Raw genomic sequence first — 14,872 nt, forward strand, 5'->3', positions numbered from 1 at the left:
GTAGCTTGAGTGGAAATTGTATCCTCAGCACTGCCAGGTAAAATGCCCTGGGAAAGAGCCTCCTGCAGTGATAGAGAACTGATTCCCAGTTAGATCATCTTGAGGCATTTTGGGTTTCTATCTTTGTTCTCCTGTTTCAAAGTCTGTAACCTTGTGTTTTATCTATTCAGCTAGACTACACCTGATTTATTTTTATTCTTATCTCAGTGGTGTTATTGAGGCAGTCTTGAAAGGCACCAAGTGCTGCATCTCCAGAGATGCTGGATCAATGGCATAGTGTACAGACTTTTATTTTTGAAATGCCAGCCACTTGTGGTTTATAAGATTTATAGAAAGTGGAAAGGAAGCATGTATTGAAATTTTATCGTGTTTTGTTGTTTTGTTTTTATTTTGTATTGTTTTTTAAACATTGAACCAGAAGTGTCAATTTTAGAGCTAGAGATATCCAGTGCTGGGCAGAGCAAAGGGTTATCACTTAACACATGTACAGCAGGCAGTAGATTGAAGACAACATGTGATGGGTGACATCTTATAACACCAGGGATGCCCTTTCTGTGGGGCATTCATTTCAATTTTCTAGGAGAGATGTACCTTGGTGGTCAGGAGCATTTCTACCTGGAAACTCATTGTACTTTGGCTGTGCCAAAGGGAGAAGATGGTGAGATGGAACTCTTTGTGTCAACCCAAAACCCAATGAAGACACAGGTACTTCTCATTAACCTGGTGCCTAAAAGGCATTTGTTTCCCAGTTTCAGACTAGATGAATGGTTGTTTTATAGTTGCTCTTATTTTATTGTTCCATTAAAAACCACATAGGTTTAGAGTTGAGTATGGGATCTAAAGCCTTTATCCATCCTGCTGGAGCCCTGAATCTCCTTCCAGGTGACAGGGATATTTCTGTTGGCAGCACATCTTTGTTAGGAGGGATTACATGCTTAGCCCTTTCTGGGGAGGGTCCCAGCTGCTCAGGAGACACAATGCTTGAATGACACATCAGAAAGAGAGGTGGTGAAACCACTGGCTGTGCACCAGCTCTCCCATTCCATGAGATTGGCCACTGGCACCATGGGGTGTCCTTGTTCTGTTTACTGGCTCACCAAGAGTGTCCAAAGGTCTCTCAATGCAGTGAGGGTGGTATGGATGTCAAAGCCTGTGCTAAATGAGACCTGTGTCTGGGTTACCTCACCTTGTGCCAGTCTTTTCCTGAATCTGACCCTGTGTGCTGCAGTGCTGTGCCTTTTCCCCTCAGAGATCAAATGCTGGGCTTATTGGCTCCAGTTCCATCAAATCCAATATTTGCACTGTTGAAATGGTTTCAGGAAGGCAGTGTGTTGGCATTTAGTTCCTAACACCAGCTGAGCTCCCTACATGTCCTGCTGTTTTGTTTTTCTTTAGGAGTTTGCTGCTAATGCACTGGGAGTGCCTTCAAATCGGGTTGTGGTTCGAGTGAAAAGAATGGGAGGAGGATTTGGAGGAAAAGAGACTAGGAGTACTATTTTGACATCTGTAGTGGCTGTTGCAGCCTTCAAGTAAGTTTAGGTGTGGGGGAAGAGGGATTTTCTTCCTTCAGACTGTCCCAGGCTGTCTCTTTCTGGAGCACCATTTCTGCTGGAGCACTTTTCAATACTCTCCGTGTCTTCTTACTGTACAATTTATAGCAAGCTTGGGATTTCCCAAAGGAGGTGTCAAATGGGTTCCTAGCTGGTAGGAGGGATTGAACCTGCCCAGAAGTTTATGTAGGAATGGCAGCTTTTAATAGAAAAAGGGGAAAAACCTCCTTATTCTTTACTCTCTGAAAACTCTTGGATCTCGAATTATTTGCCTTTCCCCCTCACTTCATCTCAAACCATTTCAAAATCCAGCACCAGCCATAGGTTTTTTCTCATAGAGGTATGAGAATCTCTTCTTTGTTCAAAACTCTACTACACCAGTCTTGCATCATTATATGTCTGCTCTACTGCAAACTCCCTCCTGGGATTTTTCCCTAGGAATGGTGGCAGGCCTTGGAACCCACACTTTTCAAAACCCTAAAATCTCAGGGATTTAACCTAGGTTGCAACCATTTGTAAAGAGTAGATTGGAAGTGTGCTCCTGGTTTCTGGAGTTTTGCTGTGGGCTCATGTTTGAGTGTGCAGGTTTTGGGTGGACATGGCCTCTGAGGTGACATTTCTGCCCTGCCCTTCCCAGTTCTGCCCTTGCTGGCAGAGCTGCAGGGATCCTGCAACACAGCAGCAGTTTGATACAACACCTTTGGATGAGGACAGGCAAAATGACACCCTGTTTGTAAATTGACTTTATTTTTTTCTGTTCTGAGCAAACAATCTGCTTTCTCTAATTTATCAGTAATACATTTGCATCCTTTTCTTCTCTTTATCTCTGCCAGCCAAACCACTGTTTGACATCCTGGAGGCTACAAAACAACATATATGACATTTGCTAGGTACTGGTACAACCTGAAGACGGGCACTTGGAAGGCAAAACTGTTAGAAAATTAAGAATCACTCCTACTCTCCCCCTTGTTTTCCTCCTTGATAATAAATAAGCAAATAAAAACAAGGCCAAATTGAAGGCTAGTTAGTACTTTGCATTATTACATAATTCCTGTGGCATTGTCTTTTTAAAGGCAAAAGAGTGCCTTGAGAAATAGTCTGGAAAACAGTGATTGCTCAGTTATTAGCATCTATCTCTAAAAGAAATTATCCTTTTTTTTTAATACAAGAGTCTTTGCAAGAGTTTTCACAAACAAGTCCCAACTTTGGAGATGTTTATTTTTTTTACTCAGTCTTGCCATTTTCTGAAGTGTAAGATATATGAACCAAGAAGTTTACCCTTAACTGTCCACATCCACCCTGGAGTGACAAAGAGAAGAGCCTTGTTCTGCAGGAGCTGCATTGTGCATTTCAGGTTTTGCCTAAAAACCCGTGTTCTTTCCCAGAGCTGGCCGTGCAGTGCGCTGCATGCTGGATCGAGATGAGGACATGCTCATCAGTGGTGGGAGGCACCCCTTCCTGGGCAGGTACAAGGTATGCACACACATGAGCAGAGCCCCTGTGCTCTCAGTGCTGTCCCTGAGACATCAGAGAGCACTAAGATATTGTGGAAAAATGCTGCTGTGGTTGGTTCACTGCTGATCTCCCCCGCTGCAGATGGGCCAGGTCAGATGGGCTGTAGCATTTTTCTGTTCAAGTGCTGCAGAAGTTATTTCAACTTGGATGGTTCCCTTCTTGTGACCTCAGCATAAATAACTCTGCCTTCCTTGCAACCAAGACTTTGACCCTGCTGACAATCACATTTCTTTTAGAGGTTTGCCCATTCCTGTAAAGCATCCTTTACACAGCAACGTGCTTGGTTAGCTTCCCTTTGCTTCAATCCCCCTCCAACTGCTGCTGGTTTTGAAAGCAAAAGCCTTTTGAAGAAACTGTGGCTGTGGTAAGCAGCCAGCACTTAATTTAGAAGAGTTCTCTGGAGCAAGATTGACACATGCATGAACCCTTTAGTGGGGCTCTCCCTCAGCCTAACCTGTGCTGCACTGGGGACACTCAGCCCTCTCTGCCTTGTGTGAGGTCCATTCAGTTTTTGGAGGCAAGCACAAAACCAGAACATTTTGTTGAAAACTGATTACTGAGGAGACACTCTCTTGACAGGTTGGCTTCATGAAGAATGGGAAAGTCAAGAGTCTGGAGGTGTCATACTACAGCAATGGGGGCAACTCTATAGACCTCTCTCATGGTGTAAGTAAGTTTTTCTGATGGCTAATTAAACAGAAGGTGTGTTTCTGTGCAACCTTCTGCTCTGCCTTCAGAGAGCTGTTGCCTACAGCATTGCTTGCACATGCAGCTCTTTGACATGACTGAAAACAGATTTTGAAGGGCTTTTGGAGCTTCTACAAATGCTGTGACCTCTCTTGTCATGTACCACATGATTCTTATGGATGCTGTAATAACTCATATTGAGCAAAGGGGTCAAGAATGTTTGCTTTGCATTACAGAGGGCTGTGATGGAAAAGTTATTGCACAATGCAAGATGGCTGATAGATCCCCAGCTCTGGGGAAAGATGGTTCCTTGGAGAAAGAAGCATCCCAGTCAATAGGTTGATCAGGGCAAGCTTGTAAAGGACTGGCTAAAGCCAACACTGTGTTCACAAGCAGTAAGGACAAAAAATGGGCCCAAGTTCTGAGTTTGTCTCCAAGAAGTTTTGCACTGATGAGTAAAAAACTCTCCTTTTCTGTCATATGAGTGACCAACTCAATAGCCTAGTGTCACACAGGTTTATTCTAGCTCACTTCCTCCAGTCCACCAAGTCTTTGATAATTTTCTGCAAAAACTGATCCTTTTCAATAGAAAGAACTGCAGGAGCTCTCCACCAGAACCACATTTGATGCTGGCCATGTGGCTGGTGCTGGGCAGAGCAGAATGACAGGCAAGTGTCTGCATAAGCTGAGGGCCTGGTTGAGAGCACATCTGTGTAATTGCCTTTTTGACTGTGTCTGAATCAGGAGACTGGAAAGTGCTCCATGTAGAGATAAGGTTTGGTTGTGTGTAATGTCCTCTCTGTGCTGCTGCTGGAAGGGAAGTCTGGAAACACAAGCCAGAAAAAAGTTCTGGCCCTTTCCAAATGTAGACAATAAGCGGACAAAGATCTCAAATCTTGCAGTTCAGTAGTTACTGAAAATGTTTATTTCATATGTTTGCCCTTCCTGCCATAGCCCAGTGCTGAGTCACTTTTCCAGTATCAGATTACTCAAAATGTGAGAAGTGAAAAGAAAACTCTGTTTCTTCCCGACAGACAATGGCATTTACTAACAGTTTGACTGAGCATGAGCCCAGGGCCAAGAAAGGATTTTCAAGCTCAATCTGTCCCAGAGCCATAGGAGTCAACAGGGAAGTGTGCTTATTGTCCTGTTGTTCAGGAGTGTGGCATTCACAATTCTCTGAACAGAGAGAGACATAATTCTCTTTCTTGGGACTTGTTTCCCAGAGAAGCACAGAGAAAAGAAGAGAAAACTATTCTTTTCTCTACTTGCTGCTCCTGTTGTTTTTGCACATGTGGAATGTGTTAGGAAGGTTGTTTACCTGAAGTGATTTGTCAATTGGATTCTGCTGAGGATTGTTTTGTTTCCTTGGCCAATAGGCTCAAAGCTGTGTCCTGGCTGTCTCAGACAGTCATGGGTTTTTCTTTAGTATTCTTTAGTATATTTGTATAGTATAGTATCTCTTTAGTATAATTATAATATAGTATTAATGTAATATAGTATATTTTAATAAAGCAATTGTTCAGCCTTCTGAATCAATGGAGTCAGATGCCAATCATTCCCAGACATTGGGGTCGCCCTGCATTCCATACAGGAGGACACCCCTTGACATTCCATTGCACCTGGGGGGCAGTTCTGGCTGCACCTCAGTGCTCATCCAGCTGTGTTGGATGCAGCACTGCAGGGTGCTAGAGAAAGTGCTGATTGTTGTAAATTAGCTTCAGAGCTTCTGGTCTGGTTTTGGCACTGGTGAGAATCCAATTGATGTAAAATGTGTCCACCTCCATTCCTTTTCTTCACCAGGTGATGGACAGAGCCCTGCTACACTTGGATAACTCCTACAACATCCCCAATGTCAGCAGCGTGGGCATCGTTTGCAGAACCAACTTGCCTTCCAACACAGCTTTCCGTGGCTTTGGAGGGCCCCAGGGCATGATGATTGCTGAGTGCTGGATGAGTGACGTGGCTCGGAAGTGTGGCCTGCCACCTGAGGAGGTACAGACACACTGACACCTTCCAGGGGGGTGCTGCCTTTGAACAAGCTCTGAGAATTGCATCAGCCGCACAAGATTTTTAAGCATAAGTAATTTTTCTTCAGTTTTGCTCAAACTCGTGTGACAAATACATTCTAGCATGGATTATCTTCTGTGTAATTAAATTCCTTGGTAGCCTCAACTTTGTAACATCTGGTTAAAGGATAGATATTAAAAAGAAGAAAGTCCAAAGGAACCAGGTACCTTAATCTTACTGACAGTGTTTTAAGTCCCAATCTCTGAAAATTTCCAGCCTTAATGTCTTAGTTCATGTTTTCCCATAAACAGATATATGTTTGTTAATGGCTTTGCTCCTTGGCTCTTTGTAGAAAGAGCAAAGAAGTAAAATCAGGAACCAACACACTTTAGATCTCATCCCTCCTTGTCTGAAGCATTAAACTTGGTCTATCCTTTCTGTGTCTTTTTGGGAAGGTGAGGAAACTCAATCTGTACCACGAAGGAGACACTACTCATTTTAACCAAAAGCTGGAGGGATTTACTCTACGAAGATGCTGGGATGAATGTTTGTCCAGCTCTGGTTATCATGCCAGGAAGAAACTGATTGAAGAATTTAACAAGTAGGTGCCCTGGAGCTGTCTTGTCACTGGGTGCACCCATTGCCTACTAACTTCTGAAGTTCTCTTAGCAACTCGAGTGATGGGAAGTCACACCTCATATTTACAGACTGTCTGCTAAATATTTCTCCTTTTGAAATCCCTTTATGCTCACTGTCAGAGGAGAAGTCTATCAGTGAGCTGGTAGCATAAATAGGGCCAGAATCAGACCCAGCATGATGTGATTTTGTAAGTGAACTGTAGCAAAGAAGAGGGGGTCTGTTAAGTCCAGCTAGGATTTTCACATGACTATCAAGGCAATCTTCTTATACTTTCCTCTGCCTCATAGACTTTTTTAGTTGGCTTATATATACAACTGAACAGTTAATAGTATGGACAACTGTTTCTATAATGCATGCAGAAAGCATCTTCAGTTGCAATTTCCTCTTGTTGGAACACACAAAGAAAGCCTTTAATACAAATTGGTGATGAACTCAGTCTTTATCACAGTCAGGTGTTTAATTTCCATTTGATGCACAGTCAGAGGGAAGCACAGTGATGATTTATGATAAAAAGCTCATGGGTGTATGAATAATGTTCTTTCCTTGCAGGCAGAACCGCTGGAAAAAGAGAGGGATGAGCATCATTCCTACCAAATTTGGCATCAGTTTCACTGTCCCATTTCTGAACCAGGTCTGTAAATGTCATTTGCCCTTTCACTAGAGAAGCTGGATTTATGCTGCCTCCCCCAGGCCTTCCTCCATTTGTACCAAACTGGAGCTTCTTGAAGTAGTGAATTAGTTAAGAAAGAGCACACATTTTTCAAGCCAAAATGAGCACCACACCAGTTTCCATTTTATCCTGTCCAAAAGACACCACAATATAACTGCATTTCCATGGTATCGTGTTGGGTCAATATTTCTGCCTTTCTCAATAGCAGAAATATTGCTCCTGTGTTTGAGCTGATTTGATGGACTGTCAGTGGTGTTGGAAAGTTGAGATGATGGGTGCATCTGTGTTCCACAGGGGCAGGATTGGATTACTTCACCTGCTTTCTGAGCTGAAAATACTGACTGGGGTTTGTTATGTCACTGGAGCATCTAGTGAGTGGGTGAGACTAAAGCAAACTCACCTCAAGTGTAAACAAGTGGCTTCAGTTGCACCAAAGGACAACCTTAGTCTAGTTCTGAATGAATTCTCTCTGTAGCCTGCTAAGTGCTCCACTAGTTAATTTATGATGATTAATGTTCCCTGTTGTAGGCTGGAGCCCTGCTCCACGTGTATACAGATGGCTCTGTGTTACTTACACATGGTGGGACTGAGATGGGTCAAGGACTTCACACCAAAATGATTCAGGTAATAATGAGTTTGGGCTTAACTGAATAAGATGTCTTTTCAGGACAATCACACCCTCCCTACAGCATTGCCTCAGGCACCTTGACACTTGGTCCGTGTGCATGCAGAGAGTAACAAATCAGGACTGATTCCTCTTCATTGTTTGAGCAGCAGTGCTAGATTTCCAGAGTATTATCACAACTGAGTATTAGAATTAGATTCTTCATCATCTTAAATCTCATTATGTAAATAATGCAGGTCATTCTTACAGTTTAACTACTCTGGCAATTTCAGTTCACCTCATAAAGGTACAGTTTCTATCCATTTCATATAAAAAGTAGTTGCATTGAAAATATATATATCTGCACATGCTAGTGCTTTTGTAGTTAAAAAAACTTAAGGGAGCAAAATTCCTTTGGCAGGAAAATGACAGGAAAATCTCATAGGGCTTTTAATATTCGGATTTTTTTTAACTGCTGAGGGAAGACTTTGGTCTCATAATAGTGAAGTGAATGTCTGTCATTGTGTGTGCTCACACACATTCAGTCTGTGAAATTCAAATATAACAATGTCCTGGCCAGATCTCAGTCACTAGAACAACTCAGTCTGCAGGAAAAATGGAGTTTATGGTGGGAGAGGGTACAGGTTGCAGTGTTGATCCCGGCAGTGTGAGCAACGACTGACAATGCTTGTGGATAAGAAGTGCTGCTTATCAATTTGTTTACCTTTGCTTCACAGGTTGCTAGCAGGGCCCTGGGAGTCCCTACCTCCAAGATTTACATCAGTGAGACCAGCACAAACACGGTCCCAAACACCTCCCCGACAGCCGCTTCCGTCAGCGCCGACATCAATGGAATGGCCGTCTATGTACGGCAGCTGAGTTATCTAAAGCACTGGGTTACGAGGGAGGGCTCCAGGGTGTGAAAAGCTGCCCTGTATTTATCTCTTGTTGCTTAAGGAAGCCATCAAAAGGCAATTCCAGTGTAAGGATGTCTCATATCTCTACCTGGTATAGCAGTGGCATTAGATTGTGAATTACTGTGGTTTTTTTCAAGTTATTTGAAACTCTCCTTCAGTCCTTTGGTAGTTCTAAAAATAGTGTATTTGGGATTGCTCAGAATGAGCAGAACAAAGCATCCATTTAAATACCCAGCTTCAAAGTAATTAATTCAGCCTTATCTATAACGAATGTATTTTGCTGCATGTGTTAATAGTAAATGGTTTGAGAGCTGTTCTCCACCAGCTCTAAGTGTTGATCAGCTCAGAGCAAATGTCCTGCTGTAGCAATGGCATGGTCAAGGCTGTCTGCCATGGTGGAGTTACCAATGCATATATATTTGCTGGGTATGTGATTTTTCCATTTTAAAAGAAGAATTTAGTACTGGTCATTCTCAATTTAAAAGACAAGGGGGAGTGAATCCTGTAAAGTAAAATAATCAGGCTGTTTTTATTCTCTGTACAGCTTATCTGAGTAGGTTATATTTTGAGAAGAAATTTTTTGTTCTTTCAGTGTTAAAGGATCATCTTGTAAGCTATGCTGAGTTGTCCTGTACAGATAGGGTACAGATAAAGTTAATGTATAAATGAGCAGACGTCTTATATTTTGTGTCATGGTCCAGAAAGTTCTGTGCTGAATTTGGGATTCCTTTCTGCTATCAGCACAGCCAATCTCCTTTAAAATCCTTTTCAGGCAACATTTCTTCCTATGTTGCAAGACATCCATTAGTAAACTTTGTTCCTTTTTATGATTTGCCAAAGTCCTAAAGGCAATATTGATTTAAATACAAGGTTCTTTAAAACTCTTAGAGGGCTCTTAATACCATAAGCTGGCAATTCAAATCTTAAAGTATTTCTTCTCACTCTTCTTTTTTTCTAGAATGCATGTCAGACTATCCTAAAAAGACTCGAGCCAATCAAACAGTCTAATCCCAAAGGATCCTGGGAAGACTGGGTAAGCTGTTTGTGTCTGTCATAAGACAAATGGACATTATGAGAGATTGTTTTAATTGGCAAACCACATGTGCAGGTGTGTCCTCCAGGCCTTCTGCACCTTGCTACATAGATTTGAACAAAGACAGTGAAACAAAACCCTAGCACAGACTTCCAAGTAATTAAAACTTACAAGAGGTCATCCCCAAGACATCAGTTATTACCTTAATCCTGAGATTTCTCCAAATTTTGGGGCCTGCCTATGACAAACCTCATCAGACAAAAGTCTTGAGTGGTTATGTTTATCTTTGTAGTCAGGCTACAGTCTTGGACAGGAAAGGACCTTTCCTTTTCCCAAGGAAACCTGATTTTAATGAAGGGATTCTGTAGCATAGACAGCTCTTGTTGAGCTGCCATTCAGCCCCTATAGTGCTCCTTGTCTGCAATATCTCTGTCCCCTCAATGAGAAGAGATGGATGGTCTGTAAGGCTCTGCTCTTTATCCGAGGAGTTTTGACTTTGGGATTTGCAAGTCAGGGTAGAATTTCCCTCACTAAAGTCAAGATGACCTGTCAATTTAACCTTTGTCCCTGAGGCTAAAAGTCTAACCTGTAGAGAGACCTGTAGAGAGACAAACAAACACAAGCAGCTCTCATCCTCTGCCAACGATTCGAGTTCTGCCCTTGGCAGCTGCTGATGGGGCTGTTTGGGGAAGCAGCTGCAATCATGATTTGGCAGTGCTGGAGTTGGGTAGTGTGACAGCTGTCTGTCACTGGACATTTGCTGCTTGAGGCGTCCTGGAAATGTTTTTGTGCAGTTATTTTGAACGAGCTGGTTGTACATTTCACTGTTTTCAAACTCTTGTTCACGTTGCCAGATTAAAACCGCCTATGAGAGCTGTGTCAGCCTGTCAGCCACGGGGTTTTATAGGTGAGTGAAAATTCACACTGCAGAGGCACTGACTCAAGTGCATGGATTGCATCCAGGGAAATTCTGGGAAGATTTACAGCCCCCTGTAACTGTTCTAAATTAAAGCTGCATTACCTTTCCTACCTACAAGTGATAAGCTGAGGTTAACAGCCTCTTGGCTGGGGAGAATTGATTCCTGATGGAGCACAGCTCTGAGGGCAAGTAAATCTGGAGTAGATCTGACTTCATTCCAGCTGACCTTGGGCTGAAGAGGCATAAATGAAATCAGAGCTTTGCCTGGGGCTCTGCTCTGTGTCAGCCCTGTGGCCTAGTTTTGCACTAGAACTGCCATGCAGGATAAGAAGGGAGAAGGGTTGTCCTTGAGGAAAATCCTGTTTCTTGTGACAGGAGCAGATAGCAGTGTTTCCAGCAGTGTTCTCCCACTTCAGACTCTTGCTGCACCCTGTGTAGTTCTGAAATGAGGCACTTCTCTTAGTCAGCTTTACTGCTGGAGGAAAGCAGAGATCCATCATCTTTAAGGCTGAGGGGTTGACATTAATAAATAAGCATAGTGTTGAGAAGAACCTATTTAGGGCTAAAATTACACTATGTGTTAGTTTCTTTTGCATCCCTGTATTTTTTCTCTTAACCAAATGACTTGTCAGCATTTTAATAAACTAGTTTTCAGATAAAGTATAAGTAGTCAAATTTGGCATTAACTGTGCTTAAAATCAGTTCTAAGCTTAACAGAGGCTCTGCTTCAGCTTAACTCTGTTCTGAAGTTTAATGACCCTCAAGAAACATTCAACTGCACTCTAAAAGCAAATGATTTTCCACTGGATTGGTAGATAATAGTCATCACAAACCCTGAGATTTATGGGCAAAGAAAGATGGCTAAAACAGTTTGATAGTTTCAATCAGGTTTTAGAATACGGAGTAGATTGAGCAGATTTCTCTTTATAGTTGTTTACACTTTTAATTTCTGCATGGACTTGACAGAAGGAATGAAACAAAAGTGAATAAGGATTTTGATAAGTAGCAATGTAATTGTATTTGGGTTTTTTTTTCATGAAATTAAATGTGGTTTTGTTTCTCTTTGTATCAAGAATTCCTGAAGTTGGCTACAACTTTGAAAAGAACGAAGGGAAACCATTCTCCTACTTCAGCTATGGAGTTGCCTGCTCTGAGGTTGAGATAGATTGCCTGACAGGGGACCACAAGGTGAGGGTTCAGCAGTGAAACAGAACAAATACTGGGTGTCAGCCCATTCCTGGCTCTGTCATTGGTCTGGTGTGACCTTCAGGAAATTTCTTAACTCCTCTGTTCCACAGTGCAGCAATCCGTAAAGTGTAATAAAACAATAATTATCTACCCTGTGGGGATTTGGGGCTTAATGAATGATTGCAAAAGTTATTGGATTTGCTTGAGTAAGAGATAGCAGCACTGTGCTGGCACAAAAGTACAGAAACATCCTGGAATTGAGTTAATCATTAAAAATAATACTGACGACTTCTGGAAAGAAAGAAAGAAAAAAAATGAAATCAGGATCTGACCTAGTTGGTTATGCTGAGCTACAGGCCACTGATAGCAGCATCTTGGAATTAATGTTAACTGGGTCCACTGGACCTCTGGGGAAAACTCCAGTGAGTTCCTTTCAATTACTTTTGGGGTGAACTCAGATTAAAAATCAGTATGAGAAGTTCAGCTGAGATATGATTATGTGGGATAGTATTGGGATACTCTTCCTCACATGAGACCATGGTGGACCAGCTCCAGGGATCTGTGCTGATTTACCCTTTATTCCTGTTTTTTAGAACATTCGCACAGACATTGTTATGGATGTTGGTACCAGTCTGAACCCAGCCATAGATATAGGACAGGTAAGTGAAAAGTATTGCTGTTTCCATCATGTTAAGGCAATCACACTGCTCTCAGGCTTTGCTGTTTATTATCCCTCTCCAGGATGGGCCTTTGCAAGCACACCCTTTTTAACTTGGCACAGAATTACATAGGGAAATATTCTGGTAGGGTTTGGGGATTTTTGCCTTGGATAATAAGACTGCAGGATATTGTTCATTTACCACCCCACTGATGTTTTTTTCAGGCTAAATCCCACACCTGATATTTATATTCCTATCTGTCAATATTAAATTTATTTAATTTAGTGAAAATTCTCCTGACTAAAGAGTTAGGGTGGCAGATTCTGTCCTCCAGCTGCTGCTGTGTAGAATTCTCAATAGGAAGTTGAACCAGTCACTTATCTTGCAAAGTCCTTGGGCAGGCACAAGATTACTTCAAAATTTTGTGCAGTAATAACCACACTATCTCTTAGCAGATAAAGGTAATAAAACAGGGTTGTTTGACAGACCAAGAGATGAATTGTTAGATGTGTACTTATCTAGCCATCTTAGCTCACTGGCTAACTCTAGATGTTGATATGGTCTAACTCCAATGAAACTGCTGCAGGATTTGGGATGACAGGAGAGCATAAATTGCAAAGCTCTGCTACAGCTAAAATGAAATTTCCTTGAAAGTGACATTTTTTCTGAAAGAGATTTTTTTTTTGGAAGTGTCCAAGAGGAGAGAGGGATTTTGTGTCTTTGCAGCCTGTTGCTTTAGGTTTGGGAGTTGAGAGATGGGCTAAATGGAGCCTGTCAAAGGGGTCTTCAATTCCTGTGTCCTTCCACAAATTGCTGCAGAGGATCTGGGGGGCACAGGAGAGAAAGGATGTGCCATGAGTGCAGGAATACAAGTACACAGAGAGGGGTCAATGGATGCTTGTGACTGCTCTGGCTGGCAGATACCTCAGTGGGCACAGAGAGCAGAGCTGTTTTGTGCAGTGTTGTTCAAGCACATCCTCTTCTCATAATCTTTTTTCTCCTAAAATTTACAGTAGGAAAAATATGCAAAGTTTTTTAGTACTTAAATGGATATGGGAGTGTTTTTGCGGGTGTCTGTTCTGCTGACCTGATAATACACAGCACTTGGGAAAGCATTTATACTGAAATAGAAAGCATTAAATAGTTTGTCTTTAGATGTTTCATCTTCAGTCCTTTTAGTCTACTTGTCCTTTGATATATCAGCGAATTCTACGCATTCAATGTTCACCTGCCTGGGAAGAAATCAATATTTTATCATTGATTTTATTTTTTTTTCCTGTTGCTTCATCAGAAAATTCCTGTCCTGTGTTTACTGAAAATCTGTGTATTTGTAAATTGCTTCACCTGCCAGGGAAATGCAGCCACATTTATGTGGGAACACAGGAATTGTGCAAAGATTGTACCCAGCAGAAGGGACAAGGGTTTTAGAGATAAAAAGCGGGATCTGAGTCAGGTGGGAAGGGTTGAAAACCCTGGTGGATGTCATCACTGTTTGTCCTTGTGCAGGGAAGAACAACAACAACAGGGCCTGTAACCTTGTTTGGATGTGTTTGTAGATAGAAGGAGCCTTTGTCCAGGGCATTGGGCTCTTCACCATGGAGGAGCTGCGTTACTCTCCTGAAGGGAACTTGTACACTCGAGGGCCTGGCATGTACAAAATCCCAGCATTTGGAGACATCCCAACAGAATTCAACGTGTCCCTTCTCCGTGACTGCCCCAACAGCAAGGCAGTTTACTCCTCCAAGGTATGCCTGTGAGGTCTGTGGGCCTCTTACTGCCCCATAACACTCTGAAGCTGAGTGGGATAAAGTCATGATACTGTGAGTCTAAACAGTTCATCTCATCATGCCGTGGTTACTCTGAGGTCAGGATGTTTTTCTGTTTCTTATCAGAAATGTGTGTACTATCCTTTCTAGTTAGGAAGAACTGAAGTAACCTGCACATTGCTGCCCTGATTGTCCATTAGAGAGAACTGAAGTGGCTTTTCTGTGTGATAAAGCTTGTATTTTCTTCCTGTTTCTTCTTTAAATGGACTGAGGGTTGATTTAGTTCAGTCTTTCTCACTGATCACACCTGGCACACTGGAGGCTGATTTTAGCATCATGTTTCATCACTGAGCACATCTGGTAGACTGAGGCTCCCATCTGGAAGGCAAAGCCTCACTCTTGCTTGTGCTCTGTCTAGGCTGTGGGAGAGCCACCCCTGTTCCTGTCTGCCTCAGTGTTTTATGCCATTAAAGATGCCATCTACTCAGCGAGGAAGGACTCTGGCCTGACAGAGTCATTCAGGCTGGACAGCCCTGCCACCCCAGAGAGGATCCGCAATGCCTGTGTGGACATCTTCACCAAAATGGTAACAGCTCCTGCTCTCCAGTCTGCTCCCTGGCCAGCCTGACCACAGGCAGTGTGCCTGGAAGTCACAGGGGCCCAGGGCTGGGATTAGGGCAGCATGGGGAGGCTGTGTCCCTGCTCCAGCAGATGG

General features: G+C 42.6%; 1 protein-coding gene across 1 annotated transcript in view; it reads left to right on the forward strand.

Annotated features, from left to right (window-relative positions):
• XDH (xanthine dehydrogenase) overlaps positions 1 to 14,872 on the forward strand; it is a 51,991-nt gene that overhangs the window by 33,282 nt on the left and 3,837 nt on the right. Inside the window, exons 22-36 of the mRNA XM_054629717.2 lie at positions 581 to 705; positions 1,396 to 1,529; positions 2,936 to 3,023; positions 3,645 to 3,731; positions 5,556 to 5,747; positions 6,218 to 6,363; positions 6,951 to 7,032; positions 7,600 to 7,695; positions 8,413 to 8,541; positions 9,551 to 9,625; positions 10,480 to 10,532; positions 11,618 to 11,732; positions 12,326 to 12,391; positions 13,948 to 14,136; positions 14,576 to 14,743. Coding sequence (XP_054485692.2) covers positions 581 to 705; positions 1,396 to 1,529; positions 2,936 to 3,023; positions 3,645 to 3,731; positions 5,556 to 5,747; positions 6,218 to 6,363; positions 6,951 to 7,032; positions 7,600 to 7,695; positions 8,413 to 8,541; positions 9,551 to 9,625; positions 10,480 to 10,532; positions 11,618 to 11,732; positions 12,326 to 12,391; positions 13,948 to 14,136; positions 14,576 to 14,743 — 1,745 coding nt within the window. The remainder of the gene's footprint in view (positions 1 to 580; positions 706 to 1,395; positions 1,530 to 2,935; positions 3,024 to 3,644; positions 3,732 to 5,555; positions 5,748 to 6,217; positions 6,364 to 6,950; positions 7,033 to 7,599; positions 7,696 to 8,412; positions 8,542 to 9,550; positions 9,626 to 10,479; positions 10,533 to 11,617; positions 11,733 to 12,325; positions 12,392 to 13,947; positions 14,137 to 14,575; positions 14,744 to 14,872) is intronic.

The sequence above is a fragment of the Agelaius phoeniceus genome, chromosome 3, assembly GCF_051311805.1.
Source record: "Agelaius phoeniceus isolate bAgePho1 chromosome 3, bAgePho1.hap1, whole genome shotgun sequence".
In the NCBI taxonomy this organism is placed as follows: Eukaryota; Metazoa; Chordata; class Aves; order Passeriformes; family Icteridae; genus Agelaius; species Agelaius phoeniceus.